General features: G+C 45.7%; 1 protein-coding gene across 1 annotated transcript in view; it reads left to right on the top strand.

Annotated features, from left to right (window-relative positions):
- LOC107111187 (sodium channel protein type 5 subunit alpha-like) overlaps nt 1-16831 on the top strand; it is a gene marked incomplete at both ends in the record, with an annotated part of 379380 nt that overhangs the window by 325470 nt on the left and 37079 nt on the right. Inside the window, one exon of the mRNA XM_015412116.1 lies at nt 10092-10214. Coding sequence (XP_015267602.1) covers nt 10092-10214 — 123 coding nt within the window. The remainder of the gene's footprint in view (nt 1-10091; nt 10215-16831) is intronic.

The following is a 16831-nucleotide window of genomic DNA, read 5'->3' as shown; positions in this document are numbered from 1 at the left end:
CCACACTTCTCCTCTGCAGTTTCCTGCCCGTGTGGCAGGGGCCTATGTTGGTTTTACACTTCCAACAATTCCTTGAGCAATTTGGGAAACATTGTGCAATCCTTTCCGGAGACCAATACCACCTATGGATTATTTTAAACACGTTTTGTCTATATGAGGTAGCTCTCATACTTTTCTCCAAATTTTAAACCAATCGTCCATTTCAAAACTATGACCTAAATCTTTCATCCATGATAACGTATTGGATCTAACCAAGTCGTCTGCCATAAAGTCTTCTAGTAAAAATTTATATACCTTCTGAATCATTTTATCATTTGATGATAGCCAAATTTTGTCCAGTTGATTTTTGTTATCATAAAAACCTATAGCTGCATCTTTATAGTATATAGATTTTAGCTGTATGTTCTCCCACCATGTTAATTTAACGTCGTGTTTTTCTAAAAGTATCTCTTCTGTTTTTAATTTATTTGTTTTATCCAACTTTATTAAATTCTGTAATAAGCGAAGGTTTAACAAAGGCTTCTAGAGGTGAAACCCACCTAGGTGTCTTAATGTAGAACTTTCCTTTTATCTTGTTCCAAGTAATATTTAATGCTCCTCTCAGTAAATGATTGTTAAAGTTAGAGTGGATCTTATCTTTCCCGTACCAAATGTAAGCGTGCCAGCCCATACTTAAATCGTGACCTTCAAGTGTCAGTCCTCTAATATTTTTCAATTCAGTCCCGTCTTTAATCCATCCTAGGCTGGCCACTTGATAATACAAGTTCCAATTGGGAAGACCACATCCTCCTCTTTCTTTTATATCTTGTAACATTTTGACTTTTATTCTGGGTTTTTTAGGGTGCCAAATAAATTTTCTATCTTATCCAGTTCTAGAAAAATTGAGGTCGTTTTAAGACTGGAATATTCTGAGCCAAAAACAAAAATCTCGGAAGAATATTCATTTTAATGGTAGCTATCCTTCCCATAAATGAAATATGTATATCCTTCCATTTAGTTAAATCTTTCTTTATTTCTTCCAAAAATCTAATGTAATTATCTTCTATTAAGCTACTATTTCTGTTAGACATAATAATGCCTAGATATTTAACTTTTTTTACAATTTCCATAGCTGTAATCTCTTGTATTTCTTTAATTATCTTCAACGTACAATTTTTCATTAGCAATTTAGTTTTTTAAGGTTGATTTTTAGACCAGCCGCTTGTCCGTATTCATCTATTACTTTTAATAAATGCGTAACCGACTGTATTGGATTTTCCAGAATAAATGAGAGGTCATCCGCAAATGCTAGTAGTCTATATTCTTGTCCATTTATTTTAAGACCTTGTATGCACTGATTCTGTCTCACTTGTTCGTTTAATGTTTCTAGCGCAAAGATGAATAACAACGGTGATAAAGGGCATCCCTGTCTTGTTCCTTTCTGTATTTCAATTTTCTGTGTTAGATCTCCATTCACCAGAATCTGAGCATGTTGTTCTTTATATATTGCTTTTATCATCGTCACAAAATTTATTCCGCTGTCACAAATATTCAACTTTTGTATTAAAAATTCCCAAGACAGGTTATCAAATGCTTTTTCTACGTCCAAAAACATTAAAGCCAGCTGGGTGATTCTCATAATATTCAAGCACATTAATAATCGTTCTAATATTATTTTTCATATACCTTTTAGGTAAAAATCCCGTTTGATCCTGATGGATAACTTGGATTAGTACTTTTTTGAGTCTGTTAGCTAAAATGTTAGCAAATGTCTTATAATCCACATTTAACAACGATATGGGTCTATAATTTTTTACCTGATTTTTCTCTGTATCAGGTTTAGGTATTAAAGTTATTATCAGTTGGTTCCATGTCTCTGGTATTGTGCCTAGTTTTCCTGTATTCTGCATAACTTCTTTTAATGGGAGTATAATCTGGTCTTCAAATACCTTGTAGAACTCTATAGGTAGGCCATCCAGTCCTGGTGCTTTCTTGGTTTTCTTTTTTTTTATTACTTCCACCAATTCACAAATAGTAATTGGCTCATTCAAAATATGTTTCTGACTGTTATCGAGTTTTACATTATTTTTCTCTAATAGATAATTCTTAATTAAATCCGGATTTTCATTCCTTTGCTTGTAATGTTTTTGGTATTTTTCCACAATATTTTTTAGGTCTTGATTTGAATATTTTTCTTCCTCTTTTTCAGAATTTTCAAGAATTTTAAAGAATTCTTGAATTTCCACTTTAGTTTTTTCCACAAATTTAATATCCTTAAATAATTGTGTATTTAGCATCTATCTACTTTTTCTTCTAATCTCTTTAAATGAAAACAATATCGGATTATGATCGGCAAAGGTTTTTGGGTAGAATTTCGGCCTCTACTAAGTCCCCCAATAAGTTAAGGCTTATCCAAGCAATATCTATACGGGACCATGAATTATGCCTGTTTGAATAGAAGGTAAAATCTTGTTTCTCTATATTCCTAAATCTCCAAGCGTCCAATAAATTATATTCCTCCACCATTTGCAAGAACATTTTTGGCAGTTTCAATCCTGTTGTTCTTTTACTCCCTTGTTTTTTCCTATCCACCATAGGATCAAACACAGCATTGAAATCACCGATAATACATATGTTTTTATAAACTTTTAATGCCAATACTTTTTTTAGTTCTTTAAAAAAGTTTTCTTGACTTTGATTCGGTGCGTAGATATTAATAATAAGTACTTCTATTCCTTGTCTTACAATTGTGATGGCTACCATTCTCCCTTCTTCCGAGGAATAAATTAATTCAGGATTTAGATAGTTTTTCACATAAATTAGTACTCTGTTTTTCATTGGTCGCTATAAAGGATTGACCTAACTTAGGGTTAAACAAATACTTAGTATCTTCTTTCTTAATATGGGTTTCTTGGAAACATGTTATATCTGCTTCTAATTTTAAAGCCTGATGAAAAAAATTTCTTCTTTTATTTGGACTGTTTAATCCGTTTACATCAATAGAAAGAATTTTGGACTTTTTAATGGGCTCCATTTTTGTGTTTATCCTCATTAACTTTACCAATGTAGAAACTTATTTTTGAGGAGAGACCCCAGCAGGCAGCAGCACCATGGCTTGCCCTCCGGCTTCCCTCTCCCTTCCGGTGTGGAATTGTAGGGAGAATTGTAGGTCATGGGACCTGGGAAGAAGAAGCTCAGAAGTCATTTCAAAGCCTTTTGAGTGCCCTTCCACCGGGCAAGAAAGCTTAGAAGAACCTTCAACACATCTCCGACAATCCCCCTTTCTGCTAGCCCAGTCCTGCTGTAGACCACCTCGGTCATGGTGAGTCTTTCAAAAGCATTCCCATGAGCCTTTGGGAAACATGCAAATTAGGCTCATTTAAATGCCCTCTGAGCTGTTTTCCCCCCTAGGAACTGATGTGTTTGTTGTGCTGTCCCTTGAAAGGAAGGGTTAGAAACAGTCTTTAAAGACAGGCATTCAAATAAATTTAATTGACTGTAACTTAACTGCCCCCTTAAAAATTTAAATACCCCCCACCCTGGGAAAAAAACTTGGCAAGAGGTCTGGATGAGATCTGGCTCGCCTGGGCTCTCCATGTCAGGGCAATTCAACTTGACACAACTGGAATTAGTTTAAAACTTAGTGAAGACAAAAATACAAGTTTACGGGCAGAGAATCTCTGCCTATTTATTTAATTATGATATTTATGACTTGCCTTTCCCTGTTGGCTTGAAGTGGCATTATAATCTCAATATTAAAAGTGCACAGTCAAAGCCAAGGCTGGCATCCGTGTACACTCAGGGAGGTCAGCTGCCGGGGCCCAGGGTTTCTGGCAGGGCCCGTGGCTGCCCTCCTGCCCACTTACATACTGGCAGCACACCACTCATGCTCTATGCTGCACAGACTGCCCGGTGCCACTGGGGAACGGGCTGCAGGCAGCTGTGAGCGTGGAGAGTGGGCTGGCCCATAGCTAATATGGGGCCCACGGGGCCCAGCCCCCTAGTGTCCCTTCTGGGCCCCCTCCCTCCCGGACTGCCCCTAAGGTGCTCCAGCTTACCACCTGCACTATGCTTTCATTTAATTAGCTGGCAGGCCCCCTCCCCCAAAATTCCCTAGCTACGGGGCTGAGAGTGGGAGTGCTCGTGAGCAGAGATGGGAAGGACACACAAGCAGGTAGGAGTGCATGTGGGTGAGAGGGCACGAGTGCCCAGTGGAAGGCAGAGGAGAGGAGGGGGGCCCTCGGGACTGTCTGCCCCGGGGGGGGTGTCCCAAAATCCGGAACTGGCCCTGACAAAAGTCTTTTCACACACTCCATTCTCATGTCCCCTGTGCATTTCTTTGCAGTTCTCGCTGGCTTCTTAGTCCAAGCTGCTGCGATTCCTTGGGTTGCTGAGCAGTTCCCCCTCTAAGCTGTGGAGTCTCGTGAGCAAAAATTCTGCTTTGTGAGCGACTGGCATGAAGGTTGCGAGCGAGCGATTTGGCTACTGCATCAATTAGTTTGCTCTGGAGCCATCCTTCCTGAGCTAATACAAAAAAAAAATGTATGAGCCGGAGGCTAAAAAACTGAGCTAGCTCACACTGACTCAGCTTAGTGGGAACCCTGGTGCTGAGCATGGGGGGGGGACCAGTGTCCCACCAGGGTTCATCAATTAGCATTTCTCTGTTTTAGATTACCCGGTGCATTTACATTTCATGTCCTCCTGTGTGCATGGGCCCTTGAAATATATCTAAATACTAAGTGAAATGTCCAACAAATATGGGAATGTGTATGGAAATATAATGATAAATCTCAATTGCAACTGAGTGGGTGGGCAGGTACAGATTGATTCTCATCTCTCTATGCCTTCTTTGGTTCTTGAGTGGGCTCATTAAGTATGGCATTCTTTGCCCTTGGTTGCTAGACATGCAAATAGGGCTGAGAAGGGAGCGGGGATTAGCATAATAGCAGTTGCTGATGTCACACAGACACTGACAGCTTGCTATAGCAGTGATCTTCTCATATGCAAATAGGTCAAGACGTGTAGCCCTGTTTGTCTGTCTGTAGCAGTAGAAAGAGCGAGAGTCCAGCAGCACCTTAAAGAGGAACCAAATTTGTGGCTGGGCGATGGTCTCACATTCCACCTTTATCTGAAGAAGTGAGCAATGATTCGAAGAAGAGGAGGAGGAGGAGGAGGAGATTGGATTTATGCCCCACCCTTCACTTGGAGTCTCAGAGCACTTTACAAACTCCTTTCCCTTCCCCTCCCCACAACAGACACCCTGTGAAATAGGTGGGGCTGAGAGAGCTTTGACAGAAACTGCTCTTTTTCAAGAACAGCTCTTATCAGAACTACGGCTTACCCAAGGTCATCCAGCCAGGTGCAAGTGGAGGAGTGGGGAATCAAACCCGGTTCTCCCAGATTAGAGTCTGCGCGCTTAACCACTACACCAAACTGGCTCGTCCCCTGCCACAAATTGTTAATTTTGAAGGTGCTACTGGACTCTTTCTCTTTGCTGCTGCGACAGACAGACTAACACAGCTACCCATCTTGCTCTGTCTCCGTGGAAGGCCCCACATTTAGCCATACAGAATGGAAATCCATCAACCTTGGGAAGAGACCTGCACAGGCACAGACAGACATTACCATATGCAGTTGCTATTGGGAAAGGACATTTGGGTGACTCTCTCCCTGCTGAAGGTTTCAGGGTCCTCAAGCAGAACCTACTACCTCCCCCCCCCCCCATTTAGGTTTTCAAGTAGTACCTCCCACACCCACATAGGTTTGGGTCCGGAGGGGAAGACCAGCTGACCGATTCACAGATGTAGAGGGATGTTACTGTGCAAAATAACAAACGACCACTTAAGACAGCCACCCAATGCTTGTTGAATTGAAAACCTCCCCGTTTCTTTTGTCCCGTGTGGGTCATCTACGTAAGATTTATTCACGTGTCGTTCCAGAATGAGCTGGACCTCCACGTTATTATAGAAAGGGGTGAAGGTTTTACAGTTCAGGCGTTTGCAAGAAATGAGCTGTTGTGGATTTTCCAGGTTGTATGGCCGTGGTCTTGGCATTGTAGGACCTGATGTTTCGCCAGCAGCCGCTGGCGAAACGTCAGGTCCTACAATGCCAAGACCACGGCCATACAACCCGGAAAATCTACAACAGCTAACGAACTCCAGCCGTGAAAGCCTTCGACAACGTATTTGCTAGAAAGCTTTCCTGCGGGTTCTTTGTCAACAGTTGTCAGCCTTTGCAGGACTCTGCGTCCTGATCCTCGGAATACACACCTAATGTGGTGCAAATCTGAGCACGTGTGGTGCATTCTGAGGTTTCAGGTATGTTGCCAACCTCCAGGCGGGGCCTGGGGATCTCCCAGAATTGAGCCGATCTCTGGACTACAGAGGAGGAAACTGCTGCTTTGGAGGGTGGTCTGAACAGCATCATATCCTGCCGAGGTCCCACCCCAAACCCTGCTCTCTCCAGGATCTACACCTCCAGGAATGTCCATATCTGGAGATGGCAGCCTTAGAGGTTTTAACTTAACAGGACCAGGTTGTTTTGTTAGTCCTGTAGGAAGACGGTCCCATTCCAAAGATCCAGCAGATCAAAGTTCTCTGCGCAACTCAAAAGCTAGCTACCTTATCCTACTGATTCGGTGGGTTTCAAACAGTGGGATTCAGAACTTCAGTAGCATCTCAGCTTCCTTTTGGGAATTCCTGAGCCCCATTTCATTTTTAGGGCCGCGGTGGTTCGGAGGTTAAGACGCTGAGCTGCAGACTGGAAGGTCTGTAGTTCGGCAGTTCAAGACCCTAGTGCCACGTGACGGAGTGAGCTCCCGTCTCTGGCCCCAGCTCCTGACAACCTGGCAGTTCAAAAGCAAGGAATTGCAAGTAGATAAATAGGTACCGCTTTGGTGGGAAAGTAACAGCGTTCCGTGTGCCTCGGCGTTTAGTCATGCCGACCACATGACCTTGGAAATGTCTTAGGACAGTGCTGGCTCTTCGGCTTGGCGACGGAGATGAGCACTGCCCCCTACAGTCGGATTTGACTAGCTTTCGAGCAAGGGAAACCTTTACCTTTATCTTATTTCATTTTTAGTTTTGTCCCCATGCAAATCAAACCTATGTTAGATCCAGACAAAAATTTCCAATGGCAGAATGGAACTTCCCTGCCTCCCCTTCCTCCTGCAGCTCATTGACTTCCCCAAAAGGCTGCTTCTGGGGGATAGGACATCCCAAGCAATGACAGGAGGGGGATCCGCAGGGGGATGGGGGATCCTTGGAAATTGCCAATCTAGACTGGATAAAGGTAAAGGTTCCCTTGCTCGAAAGCCAGTCGAGTCCGACTCCAGGGTTGCGGTGCTCATCTCCGTTTCAAAGCCGAAGAGCCAGCGCTGTCCGAAGACGTTTCCGTGGTCATGTGGCCGGCGTAACTAAACACCAAGGCGCACGGAACGCTGTGACCTTCCCACCGAAGTGGTACCTATTTATCTACTTGCAATTTCTTGCTTTCGAGCTGCTAGGTTGGCAGGAGCTGGAACTAGAGACGGGAGCTCACTCCGTCATGCGGCAACTCAGTCGAACTGCTGAACTACTGACCTTCCACAGCCTGCAGTTCAGCGTCTTAACCACTTGAGCCACCGCAGCTCCCTTAGACTGGATGCAACCCTTTATTTTTTACACCATTTCCAGTTTTTTTCACATCAAATATCTTCCATTAAATGTCTCCATTTTTCACCAGTATAATTGCATCAATTGCATACTGATGGGATTTAATGCACCCATGGCATAAGGTAACATTTGAATCCTGGAAAAGCAAGAAAACCAACTGGAAGCATCGACAAATAAAAATGTGCAAAATGAAAAGGTTCCAGTGATGATGACACGTGGAAAGAAAAATGAATGAAAAAGATCACTGGGAATCTAGAGTGACGTTAATCATGGGGCGGGGGGAGATTAGCTTTCTTTGTCATTCAATGGTCATTCAGAATTCTAGCTGCAATGCCTGAGGGTGCATTCAGACAACCATTTTCTCCCTAATAGAGTTTGATTTCTGCTGTGGGAATGAGGGGGATTTGGGTTATCTGAAGGTTAGTCCCCCGCCCCCCGCCGGGCTCTTTTTGTAGCAGGAACTCCTTTGCATATTAGGCCACACACCCCTAATGTAGCCAAATCTCCAAGAGCTTACAGAGCTCTTCTTACAGGAGCTACTGTAAGCTCTTGGAGGATTGGCTACATTAGGGGTGTGTGGCCTAATATGCAAATGAGTACCTGGTACAAAAAGAGCCCCCACTGGTGGTGAGACGAGCTAGATTTTCTTTTTTGCTGGCTGAATTCATTAGTCAATCATGCCTTAGATGCTTGTCAGACAACCTAGCATTGCTTGACTACGGCGGCGCTCAACATGCGTGGGTGGGGGGGAAACTAGGGCCCAAATAACTGTTTCGTGGCAGTGAGAATGAAAGGCGAACACATGGGAGCCGCGGGGTTACTTTGCGTACAAGCAACCCTGTTGACATCGTTGTTCCAATGCACTTCCCACTTTTCGCACATTTGCGAACGAGGATTCGGTCGCACAGCGCACCGTGATGGAGCGGCCACTTTGCCATAAACGCGTGACCCACGTTCCTTCGGTACTCGCATTCTCACTGCCGAGAAAGGTCACTGCCCCCGAACGGGGCAGAATCCCCCCTTGACTGTGCTGTTATCTCTGTGTGTTTTTCCTCGTTTTGACCAGTAATTTCAAATTCCATTCGATCTGCACAGATTTCAGTAATTTGCCTGATAGCAACACTTTTCGGTTTTGACCACGTGGCCGCTATGAAATCTCTCAGGACGCTGAGAGCCCTGAGGCCCCTCCGAGCCTTATCCCGATTTGAGAGCATAAGGGTAAGGGTTGTCTTTCAGTGTCTATGGAGTGTGGCTTGCCCCTGAAGTAACGAAACCCTCTCTCTTTTTCTTGCAGCATATATGCCCTCAAGCCTTTCCTTATGGTGGCACATGGTGGTCTCCGTGGCTAGCCGTCATCGGTCCAGTTAGCCTTTCTTCGTAGTCCTTCAGAATGGACCCGCACAAACTGTGATTCGCCAAGCCAAGCAAAGCTCACCAGCTATGTATTGCTTCAGAGGATAGCCATGTTGGTCTGCAGTAGAACATCTTGGGTTCGAGTCCAGTCGCACCTCGGAGACCAATGGGATTTTCAGGGTAGAAGCTTTTGAGAGTCAAAGGTCCCTTCCGGTATTGGACAAAGGGAGCTTTGACTCTTGAAAACTTCTGTCCCGAGAATTTTGTTGGTCTCTACGGTGCTACCGGACTCGAGTTCAGCTGCTCTTAAACTTACTGGGGTGTGCAAAAACAGGATGTATGTGTGTGTGTGACAAGCACCTGGCAGGTCTCAATACATGGCTAGTTATCTGTGTCTGGCTTGGTGGGCCACCAGTTGTGCAGGCCCATTTCAGAAGGACGACCATAGTAAACATATCCAATGACAGTGTGTCTGCGAGGGGAACAGGATATTGTGGAAATACATTTTGAGTGACAATTTAGTTGGCATTGGCAACGCTCTAAAAAAAGGGTCATAATAAACGGTTGGATCTTGCAAAACCTACGAGCGATCCATCTCGAGAGCACAAAATTACAGTGTTCGCATAATTTAATAAGGGGAGAAGCACCCACGTCTCTGCTGCTTCTGTTCAGTTGCAAAAAGAGAGAGAAAGAGAGAGAGAAAAACCCTAAGTCATTAACAGACAGACTTTTCTTTTCCTTTACTGCCTGTCAGAGCCTTTTGATGCCTGTCAGAGCGCCATGTGGTCACCTTGAGGAAAGAAGACAACAGAACATGGTGAAGATACCAGCCAGGGAGCGCGCATTGGTTAATGATTTCTACATCTCGTGGCGCCATCTTGAATATGGAAATCAATGGTTCTATGTCCCAAACTGTTTCTGGGGAAAAGATTTTTATATGCCTGCATGCTGAATTAATAATATCACTTCCTCCCACCATTTAGGTTCTTCCTTCATCTATTCATTAACCAGATTTCTCTTTCCAGGCAAGAAAGCCAGAGAAGAAAAGCCCACTGGTTGGATTTGTGCTAATAGTTTGGACTTCTCCTCTTTTGTGTCTCCATTCAGGTGTCATTAGTAAGCCTCATAGCTAGTACACTTGGATACTCGGAAATGGGTCCCATTAAATCCCTTAGGACCCTCAGAGCTCTGAGACCCTTAAGAGCACTGTCACGATTTGAAGGGATGAGGGTAAGATTCAATTTGAAAAACCCCCACAAGACCCATCATCAAAGCCCACCTGTCTATGAACAGCATGTGATGAAGGCCATTGTTTGTTTGTTTGTTTGTTCGTTCATTCATTCATCTGTTATAATTTTGTCGTCATTGTCATTTTCATCCCAGGCTGCAAGTGAAACAGTTGACAATGTTGAGTGTTGCAAAAGCAAGATATCCTCACCCTCCTCCTCTCCCCAACAAAAATTGTCTTCGTTTTAGCATGGACTGACGCCCATGGACTGACTCCCTGGTGGAATTTGTTCAAAGCTACTCCCGCTGCATGCCTTGTCTTGCAGCGGTTTTCAAGCTGATTTCAGGTGGAGGTGACATCTGTCAGACAATTGTCCCTCGTTTACGAAGTGCATCAAGAGAAATCTGCCAAGCTCCCTGGCTTCAAATAGGGCCGCAATCCGAGATGAAGGGAACAAGGCCGTTTTGGGATGGGGGGGAGAGGCGCCTTCACACCCGGGCCAGCCGCAAAAGTCTCGTTCTGTGTAGCAGAACTGGAGCTTCCCTTTTCCTGCCCTGTTCTTCTTCTTCATTAGTGTTTTCATGACAGAAGTCGTAAGTCGTGAAACATCACATGCTAAAAAGGAAGCCTATGTTTGCTACCTGAGTTACAGTGGGATTGTACTACAGCCACCCAGAATTTAGCCACACACAAAGTTACCTGTTTGTCTTCATCTCTTAGTAACGAAGAAGACTTAGCTTCTAGAGAGATAGAGTCCTTCTTTAAGCAAGGGGGGAAAACCAATCCAGTGCTCCAATCTGAAAATTCGGGGGCAATCCGAAAGAATATGATCCGTTCAGTAAATTCAGTTAATACCACAAACAGAGGATGTTCCGTGTGTGTAGTGTAGCCAGGAGATCCTACAATTGTCTGGCAGCCAGTTCTAGCTCTAGCTCACCATTTAGTGGTGCATAACGCAAAGATGGCTGCCAGATGATCGCTAGATCTCCTGGCTATTCTACACACAAGGTTATACAATAATTACTACCGTAATTATTAGTTAGTACCACATCTGTAGAATCAGTTAGAGTGTGGAATACCATCAAGCCTTCTTAACAACATCGTCAATGACAATATGGCCTGTTCCTTTGTAATTAGTTAACAATAAACCCTTTTAATATGTTTAGTGTATACACATTCAGTTCTGGTTACAACACGCCTTATACCGAATCGGACCATCAGTCCATCCGGATCCGTATTGGCTGCTCAGACTGGCGGCAGCTTTCCAGGGTCTCAGGCAGAAGTCATTCACGTCACCTACTAGGGTTGCCAAGTCCATCTTCCACCCCCAGCGGGGGACTTAGGGGGCGTTCCTGGAGGGAGTGGGGCATCCCCAACGTGATGATGTCACGTTGGGGATGTCTGCCGCCCCACCCACCCGCCTGTGCGCTGGATCTCCAGAAACGGCAGTTCCCTGCACTTAAAGTAGCCAGCAGCCGGCGTTTCCCCTTTAAGAGCAGCTGCGTTTCCCTTTTAAGAACGAAGCTGGCATTTCCCTGCAAGCTTGCGGAGTTCGCGCTTGGGATGAAACACGGGTTGCACACACTTAAAGGGAGAGAGATGGGTGGCTGTGGGTACTGGGGGTGGGGCTTCCCCCGCCGGCCATCTGGCCGGTGGCGGGTAGAACCCCCCCAAAACGGGGGACCCCTGGCAAACCGGGGGGGTTGGCAACCCTATCACCTACAGCCTGTTCCTTTTCAACCGGAGATGCCAGGGATTGAACCTGGGACTGTCTGTGTGCAAAGCAGATGCTCTGCCACTCAGCCACCCCTTCTCAGTGTCCACATGCACTCGGTGGCTTGGATCCTCAGCGGTGCAAGCCAAGTCATGCCTCAACAGGGCAACTTTCCCCACATCAGCTTTCTGTGACTCTTGAAACTGTGCAACTGAGGGGCCAGTGAATTTCCTGGGACAGTCTGAGGAGAGAAAGGGGGAGTGCGCAGTCAGAACTGGCAAAAACAGCCCTCACCTCCTTTGCAAAGGGAAATGCCATTCTGTCAGAATTGCTGCTGTAGCAGTGATGAAATGGCACTTTAGGAACCCCGTCCTAAGGGTCCTGGCCCCTGGGAACATTCACACAAGACACCATATGGGTGTCGTCAGGGGTCATTTCCTGCAGGAGCGCACAGGAGCGGAGCTCCGGCAGTAAAGAGCCCAGGGGGTGGGCACATGCAACAAGCCCCACCCCCTGTTCCCAGCAGCCCTCAGTCAGAGCAAGAAGCAGCCAGGTAAGTTGCAGAGCTCCCCCCGGCCCCCCGGTCCAAAACAATCCAGTGGCACCTTTAAGACCAAGTATTTATTCAGGTACAAGCTCTCCCTCCTCTGCGAGATCTGCACATTCCCCCCCCCCCAATAGCTAGCAATCCAAAACAGTCCAGTGGAGCCTGAGCGGTGGGTGTTGCCTTCTGACACACTTCTGGTGATGTCAGGGGGTGTGGCATATGCAAATAAGTTATGCTAATGAGCTCCTGCACCTCTTTTTCTACAAAATGACCCCTGGTGTCATGCATAAATGTACAGATGTACAACTTGGTGGGTGAAAATCCCCGTATAAAGATAAGATGTTGTTTAGATTCAGGTGATTTTGAACCCATGTGAAAAATGATGTATATGCCTTGGGTTACTTTTTCGTGGTCTCCGTGTATCACGAATGATTGGCTTCGATTCTGAAAGTTCGGCACTGGAATTTAGGCCAAAAGTCCTCTCCCTCTCTGAGAGGCGGATTAGACCGCACATGCTCGAAGGGAAGAAGTCCTGCTGTGCTACTAAATTCCTTCCAAATTTAAAGGTGCACTATGTGATGTTCTCTTGTGTAGATCAGAACTTGCGTACTCCCTCACTTTCCTGCTCTCAGGTTCATACAATGTAGGTGCAGATGTTCAAAACAACATCCGTTTATTAAGCAGGAGATACAGGGATGGGGGTATCTGGTTTTAGAACATCTGTTTTAGAACAATATCTGTTTTGGGAAAGATGGGAGGGTCAAAAGAACAGGTGGCCACTGGAAGACCAGTAGTTACACATCAGCAACCTGTTCGTGTCACGGCAGAAATCTTGCCTTATTGTATCCTCACACCAAATTTGTGAGGTAAAGGAGGTTGAGAACTTGCCACAAGCAAAGGCGATCTGCTGAGTATCATTTGGAATCTGGTTCCGCCTGTTCCAGACTCCGCCTGCAGTGTTCTTAGCTTCAGTTATTCTGTCAGATTGGCACCCTGCTCTTCACAGAAAACGAAACAAAGGGGTAAATCAAGAATTACACAGATATAAATGCCTACCAATCATTAATACAGCAGGCTAAAATCATCCAGACATTTGCAAGACCCAGTTTAAAAATACAGATTGTGAAATCCTAGTGCTTATTTAACCAGCTTAATGGATGCAGGGCCAAACGAGACATTACTTTTTTGGCGAGTTGTATCTGGGTTTCGGTGACCCGACTGATGTTCCCTGCAGTTACACAGAAGCTACAGGGATTATCGATTTAAAGATCAGAGGGAGTGCTTTTCTGCTTGGAACTGTGGCATGGGTGGGGGGGAGACTTCTACCTCCTCCCCAGACCATTTTTAGAAGCTGAAACAGCCCCCAGCAGGGAGTTACTTACATAACTTTGGAACAGCTCCCTCTGATCTTCAAAATGACATTCACTGTAGCTACTGTATGATTGCAGGGAAGATGAGTTCAGTTGGAGAAACCCAGATACAACCCGCCCAATAACACCTAATTTGGCCCCCAGAATAAAATAATTCAACTTGAGTCTGCAAAGTCTGAGCCTTTGGGAGCCTCTGTTTTGAACAGAGGATCCAGGGGTTTTCTTGTTTGTTTCCTATCTTTCCGGGGGCTTCTCAATGCTTGTCCCCAGAATGGCCCTTGAATATGATTCAGGGTTCAGAGTTGGCTGCAGATTCACACATTCCCTTTCCCCGGTCCCTCCCCTCTCTTGCATAAATCCCCCCCCCAACCTTTGCATACAATCTGTACACTGGCTCTAAGGGCCTAGCTAGGCAGATGCTCCAAAAAGCTATGATGGATCTTCTTGGTGTGCAGGGGTCCACATGGGGGAGGGAAGGAGAGGACAACCCTGCATAGTTTCACTAATCAGAACCGACTCCCCTCCCCCTTGTCCCCACCATGCCATTATTAGCCTTGCAGGGGGGGGGATTGTCATATTTTCTTCTTTCTGGGATAATAACCAGGACTGCCAAGCAAGGCTCCCTCTAAGCTGTGGAGTCCTGTGAGCAAAAATTCTACTTGGTGAGCTACCGGCATTAAAGTTGTGAGGGAGCGATTGGGCTACTGCATACCTTACTTTGCTCTGGAGCCATCCCTTCCTGAGTGAAAACAATGTGTGAGCTGGAGACTAAAAAACTGTGAGCTAGCTCACACGAACTCAGCTTAGAGGGAACACTGCTGCCAAGCCCCCGGTCATTGCAGGGGATCCCCCACCTCAAGTTCCTTTTGCCCACCACTGCTTAGAGAGGTGGCAGGGGGTAAATTAATTTTAAAAATATATATCAACACTCACTGGCGTTGCAAGCATGGTGCCATCACTTCCAGGTACAAAATGGAAGTGACCAAAGGTAGTCTCTGGCTATTCCTAGAGCTACCCGCTGTCCAGGGCTCTTTTTGTAGAAAAAGCCCAGCAGGAACTCATTAGCATATTGGGCCACACCCCTGACAGCACAGCTCATTAGCACATTAGACCGCACCCCCATGTTACCAGAAGTGTTGTCATCCAGCCACACCCACCTTTTGCTTCTTATTCTGTTTACCTTGTTTGTTGTCAAAACCCAGGGCCTTTTTTGTAGCAGGGACTCCTTTGCATGTTAGGCCACACACCCCTAATGTAGCCAATCCTAATGAGTTCCTGCTGTTGGGTGTGGCCTATTATGCTAATTAGTTCCTGCTGGGTGTGGCCAACTCAGGAGCCAGCCGGAACTCCGTTCCTGTGCGTTCCTGCCCCAAAATAGCCCTGCCGTTGTCACTTCTGCATAGTACTCAGAAGTGACGTCATTGTACTTGTCCTAGTGCCACCCTAACACCATGCCCCCACCCCCTCCACTCCCACTGGTTGCCATGTTTGGCAAGCTTGGCTTGACAACCCGAGTAATAATAGGGCGAGGGCGAATTCCAGTTGAGGAAACAATGTGGGAGTAGAAGTGTTAACCGCCTCCTCTTCCCTACCCAGCCCTGACCCAAATCTGGCCTCCACATCTGTTATTATTTTTAAAAAAGATATGCTAGAAGGATCCTTCCATGACTCTTCCAGCATTTGCGTCTAGTTAGCACCTAGAGTCAATCTTTTCCTCCTCCTCCTCTGGAAGTCTGCATGTGCTTCAGTTGTGTTGAAAAGAAAGGACTGAATGCAGCCTTTTCTTGTTGATCGTTCCCACGCAAGGCATGCGAGGGTTAGCCGGGGTGCGGGTCGTGTCCTGTCGTTCCTCGTGTCTGCTCCCTCCCCTTCCATTTCATCGCACGTGTTACTCGTCTTTGCACAGTCGACCTATGCGTGTTTGGAAAGTTTGCATGCAAATATCTGGTGCCATCAGCTGGACCGGCTTCTTGGTGAGCGGTGCCCTTTGCTTGGGATGTTCCCTGGCCAGGGCAAGAAGTCCGTGTGAGCAGAACACACACAAAGGTGTTGAGCATCCCGCCTAGAATTGGGGGCCTGGCAGTGGGGAAATGGCACTTGACGGTCTTCTATTTCCTGCCAGTCTTGCATGTCTGGGTTTGCGGTATTTCAGGCCTCCCCGTTTTCGAGCGTTCTAGTGTGTCAATAAAAGGTGGGGCAATTTGCACACGGTTCAAACTTGCAAGCAAAGGTGCCGTTCTCCCCATGCGGCCCATGCTGTCAGTTGCAAAAAAATGGGGGGAGGGAATAAGCATTTGCAGTAAGCAAATATGGGGGGTTTTCCTTCAAACCCCCCCACACACATACTTGCAAATGTGACAAATTATCCTTCCTAGCGGATGTTTTGTAACAATCATGCAAGTGTTTAGAAAATAGTCTGCTATCAAGGCCACGGCATGCTCTGCTATTCGGCAGCTTTGCATCTGGAGACAGATACATGAACATGCCAGTTTGCAACCTCACCTGTTTGTGAACATGGCACGACTCTATATCCAGGCTGAGACAGTTCTTCCATCTTTTGCCTACTTGTGCCATATTTGCATATGTTATTTTCTGCTCGGTCACTGCCTATTTGGACTCAGAGAGTGTTTGCAAAATCAAATGTTTTCTTTCCAGACAAAACATAGGACTAGAATCGTTCTTAGTGGTAAACATGCAACTTAGGTTAGCGGGGGCTTGTTTTGAGTTTTTAAAAATCTTAAAGTGTTTATTATCTTGCTTTTTTTCTAGACTGAATGAAGGACAGGTTAGTGAGGATTAATGGAAAGTCCGTGTACATCATACGGGCTTGGGGACAACTAATTTTAGCAGGATCGAGGTGATGTGTCCTGCAGGGCAGAGATGCTAACGGTGTACAGTACAGTGGGGCAAACAGGGTTTTCATGGGGCCAGGTCTGGAGAATGTGAGGGAACAGAGCGATTCACACTTGCATTGCCAGTTGCCTGCCC

Source organism: Gekko japonicus, unplaced genomic scaffold (genome assembly GCF_001447785.1).
Source record: "Gekko japonicus isolate JY-2015 unplaced genomic scaffold, Gekko_japonicus_V1.1 scaffold1755, whole genome shotgun sequence".
Taxonomy (NCBI): domain Eukaryota; kingdom Metazoa; phylum Chordata; class Lepidosauria; order Squamata; family Gekkonidae; genus Gekko; species Gekko japonicus.
The sequence above is the reverse complement of the archived record's forward strand: the minus strand, read 5'-3'. Positions and strand labels throughout refer to the sequence as shown.